General features: G+C 46.0%; 1 protein-coding gene across 3 annotated transcripts; it reads left to right on the top strand.

Moving 5' to 3' along the window:
- The first annotated feature begins 106 nt into the window (after nt 1–106).
- Nucleotides 107–19,456, top strand: yaf2 (YY1 associated factor 2). Of its 3 annotated transcripts, none has more exons than XM_048268265.1 (4): nt 107–680; nt 1,054–1,193; nt 15,304–15,456; nt 17,907–19,456. In XM_048268265.1, the coding sequence occupies exons 2-4, from the start codon at nt 1,159–1,161 to the stop codon at nt 18,157–18,159; spliced, it is 441 nt and encodes a 146-aa protein (XP_048124222.1). In that variant the 5' UTR covers nt 107–680; nt 1,054–1,158; the 3' UTR covers nt 18,160–19,456. The 3 variants fall into 3 exon arrangements, with proteins under 3 accessions (XP_048124222.1, XP_048124221.1, XP_048124223.1); XM_048268264.1 differs by having other exon boundaries at nt 108–680; nt 1,068–1,193; XM_048268266.1 differs by lacking the exon at nt 107–680 and adding an exon at nt 726–744 and having other exon boundaries at nt 1,068–1,193.
- Nucleotides 19,457–19,962: the final 506 nt, after the last annotated feature.

Here is a 19,962-nt window from a genome sequence, read left to right as displayed (position 1 = left end):
GCGCAGTCGGAACAGCTTGGGCTCTGATTTATACCCATGAAGCCTTTCCTGGCGGCAAGGCAAGGTCATCTTCAAAGCGCTCTTACCTTTAAAGAAATGAACTGACTGGGAGATAGGAAATGGAATGCAGCCAAATACCCTATCTGATAAGCGAGTGGTACTAGCAGCACCACGGCTGACGCATCTGATGCATCAACACGAATACTAGTCTGCTCTTCTGATGTATCAGCACGAGAATTATTTAAAGCGTATTCTTCGTGCATAATGAATGGCTGTTGTCCGAGGGTGGTCTTGTGTCACTCGTTTATACTGAACCGTAAATCAATTGATGATAATGTTTTTGTCTGAACGTCTGAGCTTTGTTTGAGCACGTCGTTGGGGTTAGGTAAGTTAAATAGACTACCGGTCGACGGCGTTGTCACTCCTGATTTTGACGGATAAGAGAGATTAGACGTATTTATGTTGCCAGGAATGTTTTGAGCGAACCTACCGACCCCGTCCTCTTGGCGAAATTGATTGGACAGACATGGTCACGTGGCCATTTGCGAACTGGAGTTTCCACGACAGCTGGAAGCCGTGCAATACGGGGGCATCGCGCTTTTTAAAAAATAGATACTGTTCATATTACGACAGAGAGAAGTAAGTTGGGGCAGCATGGGAGACAAGAAGAGTCCCACCAGGTAAAACTTTACTCTTGTCTTTGAATAGCCTGTATTGATGAAGGGAAGAGTAGGCTACATCACGGTAGGCTAATTGGAACACCCTCCAAGCTCAGTGTGTGTGTGTGTGTGTGTGTGTATGTGTCTCTCTCTCTCTCTGTGTGTGTGTGTGTGTGTGTGTATGTGTGTGTGTGTGTGTGAATGAGGTAGCCGCAACGGAATAGCAGCCATGGCGGACGGCGCTGTTATATTACACTGTCATATCAACGAGCTCATAAAAGCGATCACATTTGAGACGTTAGGAACCCGCTGCGGCCGTATATAAACTATAGCAGAGATCCGCGCAAGCAATAGCGACAGTTTCTGATGTAAATGTTGTGCTTCCTCTGTGTTGGCTTTGTTTTTAAGGCCGAAGCGGCAACCGAAGCCCTCGACCGACGAAGGCTATTGGGATTGTAGCGTCTGCACATTCAAGAACACCGCCGAGGCGTTCAAATGCATGATGTGTGATGTGAGGAAGGGGACGTCAACACGGTGAGTAGCCTAGCCCCGTTGTTTACCTGCCCATGTAGCGCTAACAGCATGTTTGTGTTTTTCAGTAGGCTTGGGAAATATTTCATTTGACGTCGCAATTGGGCCTGTTGTATGTTTCCCCCCCCCCATCGGGTGGTTCATGAACAAGGTTCGGGGAATCCGGAAAATCGCATCGTGGCCTTGTACAATTCAATTAAAGCAAGAAGAAAGATGGTCCTCGTATGCCCTGCTAGGTTAGCTCTGAAAATGAAAGTAGCCTAATCGTGTTGTTATTTTGAAACGGGGAAATGTAACCCCCGTAAATGATGATCTGCACGCCTGTCAGTCTATGCACGCGAGGAAATAGTAAAACACTTAACCTTGGACGTGTAAATGTGACACCCTTTCAAAGAAGTCATCGCCACTAGCTTCTTGTTGTACCTCGGGTTATTTTAAAATTGGCGGTGAGTTGTGAGTTAGAGTTAAATTCGCATCAGAAACGTCGTAACCCAAACACATTTCACTTTGAGGAAGTATTGACTCTGTTTGGCAGACCAAGACCTTAAAGATAGAGTGCCCCACAATCTCTCGCATGTTTGAACAGAGATGTTTTAGGTAGTCACATTGAAGGTATTCGAAGTTTGTGTGTTAGGGTGTTCAGGCAGATCAGGTTTCCCCTCCACTGCGTTCCAGAGTGCTGAGTGGACTGCCACTCACAAGTTTCCTCCTTGCTCACATACACACACACACACATTTCCAGCATGTTAAGTCAGCCTCTGCATCATCGTTCCCACAGACATCAGGAGAGTACAGCTCATTTTCAGTCATAAAGTAGTCTAAAAAAAAACTAAACAAAACTGGAGTGAGTTGATTCTGTCATATCCTGTCTGCTCTGACCTGAGAGAGAGAGAGAGAAAATAGATGGCACATTTGTCTTTGAGCTCTGACAGGTCGGAGAGTATCGTTGACCTCAGTAGGGGGCTGTGTGTGTGTGGGTTGGGGGCAGGGCAGGGTTGGGGGTAGCGTTTAATCAACACCCCTCTCTCGTCATCCATCTTCCGGGCACCTTTGGCAGCTACCCGCCCGCCTGTCCGCCTGCGGCACTGGCGTTTGGCAGTAAGCACAACGCACTGCTGTGAGCCGTGCCTTGCCTCTCCTCCACTCCACTCGCCCTTATGGAGTCGTATGGAGTGGAGTGAGGGGGATGGAGGTGGATGGGGAGGGGGTGGCGGGGGCAGGAAATGAGCCTCTGTCATCCCCAGGTGATGTGGTTTTAAGAGTTCATTTTTTAAGGGGTGAGTGTGGAGTCTAGACCAGACCCCCCCACCCCCAATTACACACACACATGCACTCACACACACAAAGGCATTATGCAGAGCATCAGCAGTTTTGAGAAGCTCCATTTTCCTCATCTGAAGGTGATCAGGGACGAGGGAGCGTTGATCTGTTTCCCGGAACAAAAACAAAATAGTCTGTGTGGAGTCTTTTTCTCTTTCTGTGTCTGTGTGTGTGTAAGAGGCAAAAAACAAAGCAGATGGGTAGAAATTAGGCTATGGTCTATGATTATGTGAGACTGTTCTGCATTTGTCTGAGATCACACACTAGAGTGTGTTTGTGTGTGTGTATGTGTTTGTATTTGTGTGTGTGTGTGTGTGTGTGTGTGTGTGTGTGTGGCAGGAAGGCGAGGCGGATGAGGCAGCTGGCAGACACCCTGAGCTCATTAGTATGCGATGGCTTAATCAGGGGCTCTGTCATCAGAGGCGGCAGGATTTCATCAGGAGTTGAACCAGCGACAGGATCACAACACAGATACACACACACACACACACACACAGATACATACACTAACACTAATGCACATACACACACATATATATATATATATAGATATGCACTGTGCACAAACACACATACACAGAGAGATTGGAGGAGTGACACATTTGTGGGTTATAGGAGGGAGAGAATGAAAGTGTCATTCACACATGCACACACACGCACACACGCAAGTGAAAGAGAAATAAAGAGGGACATGGGGGGACACAGAGAAAGAGAGAGGGAGAGAAAGAGAATGAAAGAAAAAGAGCTAGAGACCAGGAGTGTGAAAGATGAGTGGGATGGAAAGAATTGGAGGGAGAGGAAGAGAAACATACCAGTGCAATGAGCTAGATAGAGATTGGGTTTGGAAAAGGCAAGAAAAGAGGAAGTTGATTAAAGGAGAGGGAATTTTATAATAATAAGAAGAACAAAATGGAGGAAAACGGAGATGGGGAAAAGAGTGATTCTGGGGAAAAGGGAAGGAGAGGGAGAGAATGGAGAAAGAATGAAAGTCTGTGATCAAAAACATGATGATGACAAACAGGAACATGTGAATTAAGTGCAAAAAGAGACAGAGAGAGAGACAGAGAAACAGGCTGGGATGGAGTGGGAGTGACGGTGTGCAAGACAAATGTCTTTTTGCCAGACGTAACCACGCGCTCCATCCAAGCCCATGGGAATGGGTGGAGAAGTGTGTGTGTTTGTGTGTGTGTGTGTGTGTGGCGTGGTGTCTCTAAGATGGCCTCTGATCACTGACATCATGACTTCTCTTGTCTCACACACTGCAACATGTCATAGCTCCCTTATCAGGTTTCTCCCCTCCTCTCTCTCCATCTCTCTCTCCCTCTCTCTTTCCCTCTCTCTCACTGCCCCCATCATGTCCTACTTAATCTCTCCATCTCGCTCTCTTTCTCTGTCTCCACCCCTCTCTCTTCTTTTCTCTTTCCGTCTGTCTCCATCTCTCTCTCTCTCTCCCTCCCTCTAATGATGAATCTTAACTGGAGCTGCCACCAGATTATGTTTATTACCCTGACCTTTCCTTCTCCCCTAAAGCCCACCCACCCCCATCCCCACCACCTCACCCCACCTTCTCTTACCCCCACCCTCCCTACCCATCATGCACTGCTCATCTGCGGCACGCATGAATCACCCGCTTATCACCAGTCCTCTGCCGATGGCCGTTTTTCTTGGCCCCCCCGGTGTCACTTTGAGAAGCCGTTCCGTTTTCTCAGATTCCACTCTTTGCTTGACAGATTCCACTGTTTGCTTGTTAGATTCCGCTCTTTGGTTGCCATACAATACACAGATGGACTGGTGAGGATTGCAGTGCAGTGGTAGAATTTGGAATATATTGATTAAGTGTAGAAGTCACACACATATAGTGTACATAGACAACCTTAGATATTACCAAGACACATGAACACACACACACACACAAGCAAGCATTCACATCGCTCTAACACACACAAGCATTCACATTGTGTATACACACACACACACACACGTTTTTCACATATTTGTTTCAGCTGCTATGAATCCAGATGCCTCCCTTATCTCAATTAAGCAGCCTTGGCCCCCTCCATGATGTATGGACACGGGAAACGTGCTATGTGTCTCTGCCACTGTGGCGATCTGGAAGATGAATGTTTTATGACTGTGGCGATGTGTTGGAGGCCAGTGCAGTGCTTTGCAGGCCGTGTGTGTGCATTTGTGAGTGCAGTGTGTGTGTGTTGGGTTTGGCTTGGGCTGGGTTGGGCCGGGCTGGTGTCATGCTCCCTAATGCGCTCAGATAAAGCCATAATTGGGAGCACATTGCCGAGGGAGACGACAGAGACAGACTGGCTCATTGAACTCTAGAGGAAGAGAGGGAGGGTCTCAGATCAAAGGGTGTGTGTGTGTGTGTGTGTGTGTGTGTGTGTGTGTGTGTGTGTGTGTGTGTGTGTGTGTGTGTGTGTGTGTGTGTGTGTGTGTGTGTGTGCGTGTGTGTGTGCGTGTGCGTGTGTGTGGTGTGTGTGTGTGAGAGAGAGATAGAAAAAAAGAGCGGGTCAGGATTCTTCCTGTGTTTTTTTTTTTCCGTAATGGTCAAGCTTTTTTTCTATCCACTAGCTTTTGTTCCATGACCTTTCTTATGTCAGTTCAGCTCCTGCAACCTCAGTGAATGCAGCCCCCATTTGGCACCCTGGTGACCCTAAGGATGACGTCATAGTCTTAGTGTCGTGTGTGTGTGTGTGTGTGTGTGTGTCCACATCAGAAAGTGTGTGCAACTGATTAAGTGTGGCGTGGGAGAAAGCTTCTGATCATCGATGAGTATGCTAACTGCGTCCATGTGATCTTGACTGCACACAAGGCCTGCATTTGTAACGGACGGCATTAAGTACAAAGCCGTGCAATGAGTAAACATTCTCCAAGGCGACTTACAAAAGGAGGCATAACATTCAAGCTACAATGCAGAGGATACCTTAGTGACAACAGTTAAAATAAACAATAAATACTTCTATGTAGGGGAGACAAATACTAGAAACTACTAATCTCACTCCCTGGGACCATAAATGCAAACTAAGAGCCATTTGACATCAATGTTTAGAGGAGTCCACTCTAAGAATTCCCTCTTCATGGCAGTGCAACTTTTTTTTTTTTTTTTTTGTTTCGCCAACTACCCATATGTCACAGTAAAAATTGGTGGTGCACAATCAATCATGCTCATTGAGCTCAATGCAAATCAACTAACGGCTAACTGAAATAACACTCATGCCAATATCTAGGTATGGTGAAGGGTATGTGATGATGTGGGGCTATTTTAATTCCAAAGGCCAAGGTAACTTTATCAAGATGCACAGTATTCTGGATCCATGAAATAACTGGCCTTTAAAAATAAAAATCTGCCTGTCTCTATGGGAATTTAACATAGGGGTGCCAATACTTATGACCCCTGTATTTTAAGGAAGAACATTTATTTATTTATGATACATTATTCATTCACTAAGAAAATTGGTGTCCTTAAAGGTTAGATATTTCCTCATTTTTCACTTAAGGCATTAAGATCAATTTCCAAAAGATGATTTTATATTCCTCTTTTCAGTCAACTTTAGCATGGGTGCCAATACTTTTGGCCAGCACTGTACATACTGTGAATGTATGCATTAGTGCAAAGTCTCCCTCCTCAGGTGTATACCTGGACCTTAGGAAAAATGTTCGCCACACACACCTGTGTTTTTAACGTTCTTGCAAACATTTCTAAGGCTGTTCTGAAAACCAGTTTGTGTTTTCTTTCTCGTGAAAACTGCTCAAGAGCTTAAAAATGGCCCGATTCCACTTGCACGACCACACAGGTGCTAGAATTTACTGCATGGCTATTTTTTTTTTCAGCTGCTAAAAAGGACGTGAGGTCTTCTTTTTTTTCCCTCCTTCTCCTCCTCTCTTCGGCTGCATGTATTCATGTTGCAGGGTCCCCCTCTTTAGGAAAGGCTGTAAAAGTCAGCCAGGGGCCTCGTTATGGTCAAGTCTCACTCTAGACGCCCCGCTCTTCGTCCCTTCTCTCCGTTACCTCCAGCAGGACACCATGACCTGGCATCGTTTACCTTCTTTTTTCTTCTTCTTCTTCTTTCCAGAGAGGCAGCTCCAGACGAGCCAGGGTTGTCTGTGTGATTTATTGCCTTGGAACACATGCATCAAAACCCAGTGCTGTGTGTTTTGAGTGAATAACACGGCTCGTGAAGAGCACCTTCAGGCTCGGGTGGCCTCTTTGCTTTCAAAGCCCTCCGGGTTCTGGCACCTACGAGTATAACTATTGAGTGTTTTTATTATTTAAAAAAAAAAAAATCTCTCCTTGATGTACTGTACGTGCTGCAAAGCCCATGTGGTGAAGCTGTGCTGTAGGCCTCGTCAACGCAAGGCTGACATGTTTGGCTCCTCTTGTTTTATGAAGTTATGAGTTCTGAGTATAAAGGCTCTTTTAATGGGCTGTGCTCTCTCTCACTCTCACTCTCACTCTCACTCTCACTCTCGCGCACGCGCTCTCACTCTCACTCTCGCCAGGCCTGAATAAATGCTAGTTTGCGTAAGTATCAATTTCTGCCTCAGACTAGCAAATCGTTGTCAGGACATAAGTGGTGTAGTATATTTATGTACACAAGCTTCCAGCCAGTAAACCCCACACACACACACACTCTCCCTCTCCCTCTCTCCCTCTCTCACTCTCTCACTTTCTCTCCCTCTCTCTGTCGCTCTCTCTCTGCCTGTCTCTCATACACACACACACATATTGACACTCACAAGCACACACATCCACACACCAACCTGTTCTGTGTTGACACTTGTCCCTGAATGCAAATAAAAATACTTCCCCTGTCATCCTCAAGGCTGCTGGTGTGTGTCTCTCTCTATCTTGCTCTCTCTCTCTATCTCTCTCTCTCTCTGAGAGCCTCATGTCAGCTCAAATGGACCCCCCAGACATCAGCTTTAACCTGTGGGGGTGTGAATGTGTATATTAGAGAGAGTGTGTGTCTATGTATGAAAGAGACTGTATGTGCCTGCAGCTCAATAGAATGACGCACACAGACACAGTGATGCTGCTGGTGTCATATCCTACCACACACACACACACACACACACACACACACACACACACACACACACACGCACACGCTCAAGTCGTTTGCCTGAGGAACCCACCTACAACAAGGCCAGAGTGCAGATCTCTCCTTTTCATTAGAAACTCAGGCTAGGTAAGAAATGACACCAGCATCAGTGTGTGTGTTGGAGTTGGAGTAATTGAGCAGTGAATAGGTGCCTAGAGGACCCCCCAAACACACACACATGCACACACTCACACACACAGATGCTATTGTCATATCCTACCATGTTATGATTCCGTTTATGATTATGGGTCCTAATTTCCATAGAATACCTCAACGAGGTCACATGCGGTACATTCTGATGGCGTATAAGGACTTGTTTGACATCTACTGTATAACACTTTGCTACGAAAAAACATGAGTCTGAGAAATGAAGTTGAGCCTCAAGCTGTTTAATGAGTCCTAAGTTCTTTTCTTTCAGTGCAGTTTTATCCTATAGTCAAATCCACTTTCAGTACAATACAGACATTTGATCTGAGTTTGCACTTGAATTAAACACTTTTGTTGCAGTCTGACATTTTACCAGTTAAAAAAGGCATACCAAACAAGCCTCAAAGCTGTGTGTTTTATCGTGTGTGTGTGTGTGTGTGTGTGTGTGTGTGTGTGTGTAAGACTATATGTGTGTTTAGTAATAGAAATTGAGGTCAGTTGGGTTTTTTTTTCAGCGAGCGTACGGGTTTGGATTTCCTGGAGGAGTAGAGAGCCCAGCGAGTTTGTCGTGACGATCGTGACAGTACAGGCGTACCAGAGTATCTCTCTCTTCCTCTTCCCCTCTCCTCTCCCCCACTCCTCTTTTCTCTCTCTCTCTCTCTCTCTCTCTCTCTCTCTCTCTCTCTCTCTCTCTCTCTCTCTCTCTCTCTCTCTCTCTCTCTCTCTCTCTCTCTCTCTCTCTCTCTCTCTCTCTGCTTCTCTGATCAGTGAAGGGGAAACGAATGCCTCCAAAAATGCCAGCGGCACATCTGTTCCAGCAGAGCGGGCGCGTCTCGTCTGGGCGTCCCACTCGCAGCCACGCTGGGCCAACAGCAACACGGCACCGAGCCCGTCGGTACACGACACAGACTCTTAAAGGCCACCGCAGGCCTAGCGGACCTCACAACACAACAGCACTACCGCCAATGCCGACTGACTGTTGAGTCAGTCGCCGTGTGTTGCTTATTCCTGGTGAAATAAAAGTTTCACCCCACACACCGTTAAGACTACCTGCGGTCAATTAAAACGCAGGATACATTCTCCTGCTAGCACGATATGTGGATCCCCAGGGATTATAGGGCCACCACGCATATGGGCATAGCAGACGTTCATGTTGGTCCAACAGCAATGCGAGCAACTAGCCATGTAGCACAGGTTGTCTTTAAACTTGCACCTGGGATGACTTGCTTGTAGGTGAACCCATCAAGCTGGTGTGTGGTGAGCGTTCTGGCGCATAATGGCTGCCGTGCATCACCCAGGTGGGTGCTACACGTTGGTGGTGGTTGCTAGTGTGGTCCCCCCTTCCATGTGACGCACTTTGAGTGTCGAGAAAAGCGCTTTATAAATGTAATGTGTTGTTGTTGTTGTTGTTGTTAGTGTGGAATAGTTTGGACATTGGCTATTACTTTCGCCAGTTGACTTGGCACTTAATCAGAGTCATGGAGTTCTGGTTTTCTCGTATCCGTGTGTGTGTGTGTGTGTGTGTGTGTGTGTGTGTCCAGTGTAGGTTGTGCCCCACTGCGCTCTGCTCTGGATGGTGTGCTTTTGGTTCTGCTTGTGGCCAGGGATCTTTTTTTTCCCTCTACTCTTTTTCCCTGAAGACGCAGAGCAAGGCCACACACATTCCCAGGCCAAAATTGGATCGGTGCAGGATACAGTACAAGAGTATCCAAAAAAGATCCACATACCAGATAGCGCCCATTCACAGTTTTTGATTTTGTTTTGTGACGTTTTGAGTCGTGTGGTTCTTCCTCAAGACTAGTTTAATCATCCAGTACGAGAGTATCCAAAAGACTATAAGAGATGATCCACATACCAGATAGCCCCTATTCACAGGTTTCTTGTGGGCTAGTACTGGTTGTGTGGACTTGTTCTGGTGTTGGTGCCAATTGTGTGGGCTTGGTCTGCTTCTGGTTGTGTGGGCTGGTTTTGGATCCTGGTTGTGTGGGCTGGTTTTGGATCCTGGTTGTGTGGGCTGGTTTTGGATCCTGGTTGTGTTGCCAGGGGTTCAGAGGAGCTGTCTCAGTCCTGTGGGAGGCTGCAGGTCCTTCTGTCAGACCCAAAATGAAAAAGAGGAGAGGTGATAAAGAGAGGGGAGAGGAAAGAAAAGGAGTTGAAAGGAGGGAGAGAAACAATGGCCAAAGGATGTTCCTCCTTCAGAGCTTCAGGCCTACAATTTTTCTCTGTCTTTCTCCCTTTCAGTTTGTCTGATTTTCTCTCTCTCCCTCTGTCTGTCTGTCTCTCTCTCTCTCTTTCTCTCTCACTCTCCACTCTCTCCCTGTCTCTTCCTCTGGCTCTCTTTGCCCAAGGCTAATTCTTTTTAAATCTCTCTCTCTCTCTCACTCACTCACTCTCACTCTCTCACACACACACACACACTCTCACACTCACACACACACACACACACACTCTCACTCACTCACTCTCACAGAAGGCCAGCATTGTGAGTGCCTCATGACAACATTATGCAGGCATGCAGATGGAGTGGTCCAAAAAGACTGCTGAGCTATGTGATGACAGTTGTGTGTGTGTATGAATCAAACTGTTCCTCTTTTTTTCTTTCTAGAACAAGCTGAATCGGGACTCGCGTCATCTTTTTCCTTTTTGTCCTCTACACACTGTCATCCCTTTCTCTCTCTCACACACACACACACAGCCGGGAAATCAGTGTAGCAGGTCATCTCTAAATCCTTCCACAGACAGTCATGAACCGCAGCTGTGTGTGTGTGTGTGTGTGTGTGTGTTAGTGGGGGGTTCTCCCCCTTCTAAATTTAGTCCTTCAGTGGAGAAGGGGCTGGCGGGTTGGAATAGCAGCTGATGTACTCCGGCCGGAGCATCAGGGACGAGTCGAGAAGAGACTTGTCAGAACTCCTTTTTTTCTGTTTTTTTTTTCTCTTCCTTTTTTTTTTGCTGTGGGAGAGGCGTAGGAGGAGATGTCCATAGAGAGGGTCGCCGAAAGTTCTCCCTCTCTTCTCTTCTCTTCTCTTCTCTTCTCTTCTCTTCTCTTCTCTTCTTATCTCTTCTCTCTATCTCTCCTCTTCTTTTATCTCCCTTCTCTATCTATCTCTCCTCTCCTCTCTTCTCTATCTATCTATCTATCTATCTATCTATCTCTCCTCTCTCTTCCTCTCTCTCTCAGCTCCATTACAGGATAAGAGGAGGATGAGAGAGGTTGAAGAGAGAGAGAGAGAGAGAGAGAGAGAGAGAGAGAGGGAGTGTGTGTGTGAGATGGAGTGGAAAAAATGGGTGGTGTTGTAGAGGTTTTTAGAGAAAGTTCTTCACTTTCTCTCCATTACCAGATGAGGTCGAGAGAGAGAGGAGAGGGAGGGTGGGATGGAGGGAGGGATAGAACGAGTGGTGGTGTGGAAACCAGAAAGGTGAATGTTGTTCTTCTTTCCCTCGATGACGAAACCGACAGAGGTCGAAAGGACAAGAGAAAAAAAAAAAGCCACTGACCGAGTGAGAGAATGTATGATGGTGAAGTGTCTGGTCTTGCAGATGGTGTTTGGCGATGTTCACACTCCTCTTCTTTCTACCCATTACGACAAAAGGATGAAGGAGGACGGGGGGATTAAAGAGATGGAGAAACGGAGAGCGAAAGAGAGAGAGGCTGAATGAGTGTGAGAGAATTGAGGTGTTGAAGAGGGGGTCAGTGAAAGTTCTCCCTCTCCCTGTTGCCATGAGGGAGAGAGAGAGAGAGAGAGAGAGAGAGAGAGGAGGGTAAAGTAAAGGAGACAAGAGGGAGGAGTGGAAAGGAGGGGGGGTGAAGGGGGTAAGCTGGATTAACAGGAACGGCCTCTGAAAGAAGGCTGACTGCTGAAGAGCGCGTCAGAAGCACAGATCGATTTCTCTAGAGGAGGAGATGAGGAGGTGTCAGAACGCAGCGCCCAGCAAAGGGAGGAAAGATGGACAGGAAGAAGGAGAGAGGAGGGGGAGAGGGGCTGGTTGGAGTCAGCCCTATCTGAGTGTGTGTGTGTGTGTGTGTGTAGGTTGCATAGAGACAGCCTTATCTGAGCTTGTGTGTGTGTGTGTAGGTTGCATAGAGACAGCCCCACACTGAGATCAAAGACGAGAAGGTGTTAATGCAGACCTCGTTATTATGTCTTTCTGCTAACCATAGCAGAAAGCTAACGGCAGCTGCAGCTGCACCGGTTGACTTTAAGCTTTTTTGATGGCCTGATTATACACACACACACACACACGCTGCCATTAGTCGCACTAAAATGGATTAGTAGGCTGCCGGTGTAGCGTGGATCGATCGCCGGCGTCATTCGCCGCAGTTTGGACATGCAATTAATGTCGACTGGGCTTTAGTGCGCAAGTTGAGGCGCTCTTATTGAAATCAATGTACTAATGTTGTCAGAAATGCATACCAAGGTTGAAATGGTGGTTCGCCGCAAAATGCAGAGGTGCTCCCTCATAAATACCACTTTGGCTGTGTGTGTGTGTGTGTGTGTGTGTGTGTGTCTGTGTGTGTCTGTGTCTGTTTAATGAGTAGCGGTGTCTGTTTACCCATCGTCTCAGGGCAATATTTGAACCCTTTCACATCAACAGTCCGTTAACACTCTCATCTGCAATCATAAATCAATCAGTCAGTGCATTCATCTAAAGTCATAAATCAGTCTTCATAAATCTCAAATTACTTTGTCCCATTGAGCCATTGGACATTCCAGTGCATACACCCTCAATGCCTTTGTTACAGAAGGTGTTTCTGATTCATCTGTTAGCTGGATTAACAGGAAAGAGCCCTCTCTCCTGTACTCTTAAGTCAGTTGAAGCCCTGCAAATATGGAAAGTCTTTTTGGAGGGTGCAACTAGTCTTCAGAGCATGCTTTTGCCTTTCAGCCACACACACACACACACACACACACTGCAAATACACACACACAGCCTTGGCCTATATACATAAAAAGGGAGGATAATTTATTACTCCCTGCCTGACAGTGCACAAGCACGCTATCAAACGACAGGGTAATTAGGGGGAACCCTAATCTCTGGAGAAGACTGCTCTGCACTGCACTGTGTGTGTGTGTGTGGATTGTGCATGTTTTTATGTGTGTGTGAGTGTGCGTGTGTGGAGTGTGCATGTTTTATGTGTGTGTGTGTGTGCACTCGCTATTTTTTTTTTATTTCCTTTTGGTGGCCTTAATCCATACAGTTATTGTGTAAGGAATTAAATTATGAACTTGTCAACATGAGCACTGTGATTTTCGAAAACATTCAGTTCTTTGTTAAAGAATTTGTTAAAGAAAAGATAAAAAGAAGCCCCCTGGTATTAAGATGAGTGAAGTTTTTATCTGTGTGGGTGAGTGAATGTGTGTGTTATTTGCAGAACAGAGTGTGTAAATGTGGGTGTGACTATTTAGGCCCAGCTACACGTGTGTGCGTGTGTGTGTGGTTTTAAGAAGGGTCACGGCAACAATATCATCTTGTGAACGCACATCAGCACCGCCATGTTTCCAGCTCTGTTTGCAGAACCATGCTATCAAGCGGCAAAAAGAACAGTCTGTTCCAGCCCAGTTCTCCGTTCCAGCTCCAGGTTCCATCTGGCTTCCACTGTGGTGTCAGACGTTCCGTGAGATCGGCAGAATGTCTCTGACTCTTCTCCACCTCTTCCTCTCTATCCCTCTCTTCCTCCATCTCTCTCTCTCTTTCTCACTCTCCACCTCTCCTTCTCTCTTTCCTCTCTCTCCTCTCTCTCTCTCTCTCTCTCTGTAATGTGTGGGAGGGTTGGTGTACCAGTAGAGTGTGTGTGCAGTGATCTAAATGTGTGGCAGGACAACAGATGGGTCCTAGCAGAACTGCAGGCCGGCCGCACACACACACACACACACACACACACCTCCAACTCCGTTTTAATTCAACCTGGTTTGAGTGTGCACAGGAGAACTATTCATACAAGGACTGTCCTATGGAAATGAAATGGCCTCATTTTTGTAAATGCACCAACTAAGATGTGAAATTAAACACAAGTGTTATATATTGGAAATTGCACTGAAAAGCCCTGTCGCCACCCTTGTTTATGAGAATTCATGAAATACATTTGGGAATCGTGTGGTTGTATTGATATTGAAATGCCTCCCTGCCACATGTAACCAGAACTATGTGAATTCTGCAATGAGAATGACAGTCAGCCATCTCATTGCTTACACAGTGCTCACACCAAACAGGATCGTGTGTGTCTTCACACGGCAAGAAGGACTTGCATGCCTGCGCTGTTTGAGTGTGAAACAGACATGCAGACTCGTCTTTGTAAAACGGCAATCTTTTCCGCAGATGGGGAAGCTTTTATAATGTCAGACCTTCATTTCCTCATTCGTGAGCATCTTAGGCTAATATGCGGTGCAGATGGATCATTTGGCAAACACAAATGCCAGGATTTCCAAATGTGCCTCGCCTTCCTAGCCTTGCACTGCTTCCCAACGTTCCCCAAACGTTTTGCACAATCTTCTAAGTGCAAACAGTTAGAATTGTGTGTTTGTAAGAGTAGGAACCACAATTAAAGAGAAATGCAAAACTCACTATTTTATCTCGAGGCTTCTTATGGTTGTTAATATATTGTCCAGCATGCATGCTCATAGTTTAAATGTCCTTGTAGTCTTTTCTGTGTGCGTCTGTGGGTGTGTGGTCACACCATTTTTCTATATTTATTGTATTAAGGCATTTTAGCCTGTCCTTGTCAATAGCTGATGGTGGTGCTGTGTGCGTGTGTGATTGGTGGCTGTATTGTTTAAGCCTTTACTAGGGCTGCACGATTCAAGGAAAATATATGCGATTTCACTGACAGATATTGCGATTTGATTTGCGATATAATTATAGAAAGTTCAATTCCAAGTCCAATTTCACTTTAAAAGTTGAGCCACTTCTCATTGGTGAGCATGCCTTGTGCATGAGAAGCACAGCACTTCTGTTAGGTGAGCTTAAAGGAGAAATCGGCGAGTTGTCACATAGATCTCAGTTTCTCAATGTCATTGAAGTATTGTTGGTACGGAAAAAAATGAAAACGATCGGTTTTACCGAGTTCAAGTTGCTACAGCCAGCAGCTAACGCAGCCAGGCAGTTACAGCGCTACACTCTGGGGGCATGTAAAATGAGAGCTCACAGGCATGTCCCCATTGTGTAGTGTTGCAGCTGTCTGGCTGGGTTAGCTGCTGGCTGTAGCAACTTGAACTCGGTAAAACCGATCGTTTTCGTTTTTTTCCGTACCAACAGTACTCTGTGACCTCGAAACGGAGATCTATGTGAAAACTAGCTGGATTTCTCTTTTAACTGTCTGTCACAGAAAAAGGATGACCTAAATATAAAAATCCTAGATGTGACAAGATTATCCATCGGGATAGTTACAAGCTGCACGATTAATTGCAGCCTCTGCTATTAGCTAATTGCATTACTTCAAATTGCAATTTCGAATTAAAAATCGATGAATCGTGCAGCCCTAGTCTTTAGTCCTTGTCTGTGACTGATAGTGATGTTGTTGTTGTTGTTTGTGTCAGGAAACCTCGGCCTGTTTCCCAGCTGGTGGCGCAGCAGGTAACGCAGCAGTTCGCCTCGCCCCTGCAGCCCAAGAAGGAGAAGAAGGAGCGGACCGATAAGGAGCGCAGCGACAAGGAGCCCACACTCAAGAAGAACAGCCACAAGAAGATGAGGTGAGCCTATGTGTGTGTGTGTGTGTGTGTGTGTGTGTGTGTGTGTGTGTGTGGTTGGATAAGGGCGGCTTGGCGACAAAAAACCCACACTCAAGAAGAACAGCCACAAGAAGATGAGGTGAGCCTGTGTGTGTGTGTGTGTGTGTGTGTGTGTGTGTGGTTGGATAAGGAGCGCAGCGACAAGGAGCCCACACTCAAGAAGAACAGCCACAAGAAGATGAGGTGAGCCTATGTGTGTGTGTGTGTGTGTGTGTGTGTGTGTGTGTGGTTGGATAAGGAGCGCAGCGACAAGGAGCCCACACTCAAGAAGAACAGCCACAAGAAGATGAGGTGAGCCTATGTGTGTGTGTGTGTGTGGTTGGATAAGGAGCACAGCGACAAGGCCGCCATGCTCAAGAAGAACAGCCACAAGATGAGGTGAGTGTGTGTGTGTGTGTGTGTGGTTGGATAAGGAGCACAGCGACAAGGAGCCCACACTCAAGAAGAACAGCCACAAGAAGATGAGGTGAGCCTATGTGTGTGTGTGTGTGTGTGTGTGTGTGTGTGTGTGTGTGTGTGTGTGTGTGTGTGTGTGTGTGTGTGTGTGTGTGTGTGTGTGTGGTTGGATAAGGAGCGCAGCGACAAGGAGCCCACACTCAAGAAGAACAGCCACAAGAACATGAGGTGAGCGTATGTGTGTGTGTGTGTGTGTGTGTGTGTGTGTGTGTGTGTGGTTGGATAAGGAGCACAGCGACAAGGCCGCCATGCTCAAGAAGAACAGCCACAAGATGAGGTGAGTGTGCGTGTGTGTGTGTGTGGTTGGATAAGGAGCACAGCGACAAGGCCGCCATGCTCAAGAAGAACAGCCACAAGAAGATGAGGTGAGCCTGTGTGTGTGTGTGGTTGGATAAGGAGCACAGTGACAAAGTCGCTATGCTAAAGAAGAATAGCCACAAGAAGACTAGGGGTGTGTGTGTGTGTGTGTGTCTAGTTATGCTACAGAATGATTTGAGATGGGCATTTCTCTGTGCTAGCTTGTATGCAAATTCCGTTTTATACTTACAGTATGTATCTTTCTGCACTCTTGTGGAGTAAGAGTGTGTGTGTGTGTGTGTGTGTGTGTAAGAGAGAGACACTGTCAGCACATCTGCTAGAGAGCAAAATGCTTTTAGTCTGTGCGTGTCTCTGTGCCAGTTTGTGTACAGAAATAGAATGTCATCTTTTTTTTTGTCCAATTTTCCAGTACCAAATTATGTATGAAATGAAAAGTGTGTGTGTGTGCTCATGCATGCCTGTTTGTGTGTCAGTGTGAGTGTGTGAGAGAATGTATGCATTGAGAACGGTGGCTCCAGTTTGCATAGTAAATAAATTCGGTGTGTGTGTGTGCTTACCTCGACCTAACAGGTATCTGATACCTGTTCAAATGTTCACACAGCTGGTGAGGGTGTCTTGCATGTCGAAGTCCTACTTCAAACTGCAGAAGTCTTTGGGAAGTAGGCCAATTGCAAAGTGTTGGAATTGTAAATGTTGCATAATGGAGGATTTGAAAAAGGCTATACAACTTGATAAAAACCTGTCATGCCACTGTTCCGCAGTGGTCTCCAGTCAACCGCAGACATGGAGGCCTGAGACCGTCGGGGCTAGCATGGACGTTAAAGTCAGAGCACTAGCAAAACCCTCCAACATGCAGGAAGGGGGGACATTAGTGCATACTCAACATCACGACCACATCACAAATGGGACCAAGTGCCCAAGGGAACATTTTCTGAACCAGTTAGCCTACAGCTCCATTTTAGCCATAGCCTAGGCTAGCTATAGGCTAACTGGTCTAGCCCAGTTCCAATAAAATTATGCTAAGCTATGCTAAATGGTGTCACACTGGGTTAATGCACGCACAGAGAAGAGAAGGCAAATAAGCTAATTTTCCAAGAAGTTGCCGTGTTCCTTCATTGGTTTCTCTGTGGTCTTTCCTGTGCGTGCAGGCCCTGGTTAAAGAACATCGACAGGAGCAGTTCGCCAGTTTTAGACCAGAACTCTGTCGTGCCGCTTTAACGTTTAAATTGGTCTCTCCTGTGGTGCAGGCCCCGGTTAAAGAACCTTTTACAGCACAACATTACTGACTATAGTTGCCAAGAGACACCAGTTAGCATGTTCGCAAACCTCTAACAATGCCAATAAGGCTCTGGGTGGTAGGCAGCTTGCCAGTTTCGCTTGTAAAACCAAAGTCCCCCACTCAGCGGCCATCAGCAGCCATCTTGCTAACGCACTTTGGGCAGTTGTCGGGCAGCTATTTTCCTATTCAAGTGAAGGGGTGGGATATATGTGTCAACAACTGCCATATTGCTGTTAGGAACTAACCCCATACATTTCTATGGAGGATTCTTTGAGTGCTGTGTCTCATTATAAAAACTCTGGTAAAACTCTGTAGTGCTGCGTTAATGTGTTCATTGGTCTCTTCCCTGTGCGTGCAGGCCCCGGTTAAAGAACATCGATAGGAGCAGCGCGCAGCATCTGGAGGTGACGGTGGGCGACCTGACGGTCATCATCACGGACTTTAAGGAGAAAGCCAAGCCCACGTCCACCTCGTCGTCTAGCGCCGCCTCGGCCGACCACCACAGCCAGAGCGGCTCCGGCTCCGACAACAACGCCGAGCGGAGCGTGTCTGTGTCGCGCTCCTCGTCCCCCCGTGGCGAAGCCTCCTCCGTCAACGGAGAGTCGCACTAAAAAAAAAAACCTACCCACCTACCCTGACCTTTGCCCCCTGAACCCCACCGCCTCTTACGGTTACCCCATCTTATCCTCCCAGCCCCCCCCCCCCCCCCCACTGTTCTCAGACCCTAAATGTCCCCTGCTTCCCCCCACCACCACCCCCTTCCAACGTCGAGAGGCACCAACGATCTCTTTGTCCTCCTCTTTTTCCCATGTCGTCCTCAAAACCTAAACCTGTTCCCTCTCTCTCCTCTCTGAACATGCACATGTAAGGCTATGCCAAGACCTTACAGCAAGCTCTTCCCTCTGAGAAATCCACTACGACACGACAAACAAAGCAACAGTTATCTCTCTTTTTTTTCCCCTCCTGTTTTCTTTTTGGGAGTGTGGGGAGGTGGGAGTGAACCTCTCGCTCTCCCCTCTGCGGAGTAATCCAAACCCTGGTCAGCTTCTTCAGTCCTGGTGGTTTTGGAGACGAACCCACATCGGGCATTGGCCTGCACAGGGGTTGACAAACTGTAGTAGAATTTCTATGTCACTTTCAGGATTAATACTCTATTGATATAGCATTCTAAGAAGACCATTCTAAACTCCTACCATAGAGCTCATGCATCCTCCATTTCAGATTGTTGTCGGCACTCCTCATCCAATCAGTGTTATTGATAACATGTAGACACTGACGTGAGCCCCGCCCACTTCATCTCACTTCCATTCTCCCTTCTCCAATAAGAACTATCGTGGCATGATCTGATTCAGAGTCTCAATGCATTATGGGAAAAAAAAGTATGAAACTGTTCCCCTTCATTGTACAGTGATTGATTAATCAAACTGTGATAGAGTAAGACCTATTCCTTCTTTTTTGTTTTGTTTTTGTTTTGTTTTTTGCACCTGCTGGTATTTGGTGTGGTTACATGAGAGAATATTTTACATTAACATTTTTTTTTCTTTGTTTTGTTTTATCTCATTTGCATTTATTTTTGTTTTTAAAACAATTTGCAGCACAAGTTATATAGATCATATCATGTTGTTCTCTCATTGCTCTTGCCAAGGTTGCTATATATTATGTATGCACATCTTGGTGAATTATGTGTTAATTAAAAGTTTGAAGAAAATAAAAAAAAACATTTATTACTTAAAAAGACATTGTATTAGTAAAGATGTTGACATTGAATCTCCATTTTATAGATTTGAGCTTGTCATCAGAGATTTATTATTATGTTTAGAAATGTCACTGAATAAAATGGAAAGATATAGCCTCATCAGTAAAAGACTTGTAAATAAAGTGATATTGTGGGATTTGCAGTAAATTGAAGGATGCCCATATGTCTTTCTTTTTTTTTAGAGGCAGTGTGTATCCCCATGTTAATGGCATCTGAAAGAGGGAAATTGGCAAGATTACATTGTGTCCATTCATTTAGTGTCACAAACCATCTACCACCCAAGTGTAGGCCTATTTCTAGACTTTAAATGGCCATAACCATTGATCAGTCTGATGCAGATGGTTCTAGATTTATTCAGAGAGCCAGGGTATTAAAGAAGGTGATTAAACATTTGCCTCCCAATTAGGCATAATGCATAGATAGAACTAAATTCAAGTTCTAAATGTGGTGCTTTATGGTGACTGTCGTTTGCCAACAACAGTCTAGTTGAAGTCAAGCGGAATGTCATTTGTTGAAACGACTTGTGATTTTATTGCTGGCCTACAGAAGCCTATTCACAAAGGGGTGCAGTCCATGACCCTATTTGTTGGGTGTCTTTTAGGTTGCAAGTGTGACTTTGACCCTCGAATTTGACATCCTACACATTGCTATGAAACTG

The sequence above is a fragment of the Alosa alosa genome, chromosome 17 (assembly GCF_017589495.1).
Source record: "Alosa alosa isolate M-15738 ecotype Scorff River chromosome 17, AALO_Geno_1.1, whole genome shotgun sequence".
NCBI lineage: Eukaryota > Metazoa > Chordata > Actinopteri > Clupeiformes > Clupeidae > Alosa > Alosa alosa.
Note: the sequence above shows the minus strand (reverse complement) of the source record. Positions and strands in the feature narration are given on the sequence as shown.

Excerpts from the sequence above, each read along its gene's own strand:
- yaf2 (XM_048268264.1), top strand. The coding sequence starts at position 655 with ATGGGAGACAAGAAGAGTCCCACCAG. Across the intron at positions 681-1,067 it reads GACAAGAAGAGTCCCACCAG|GCCGAAGCGGCAACCGAAGC; the intron begins GTAAAACTTTAC and ends TTTGTTTTTAAG. Across the intron at positions 1,194-15,303 it reads AGGAAGGGGACGTCAACACG|GAAACCTCGGCCTGTTTCCC; the intron begins GTGAGTAGCCTA and ends TGTTTGTGTCAG.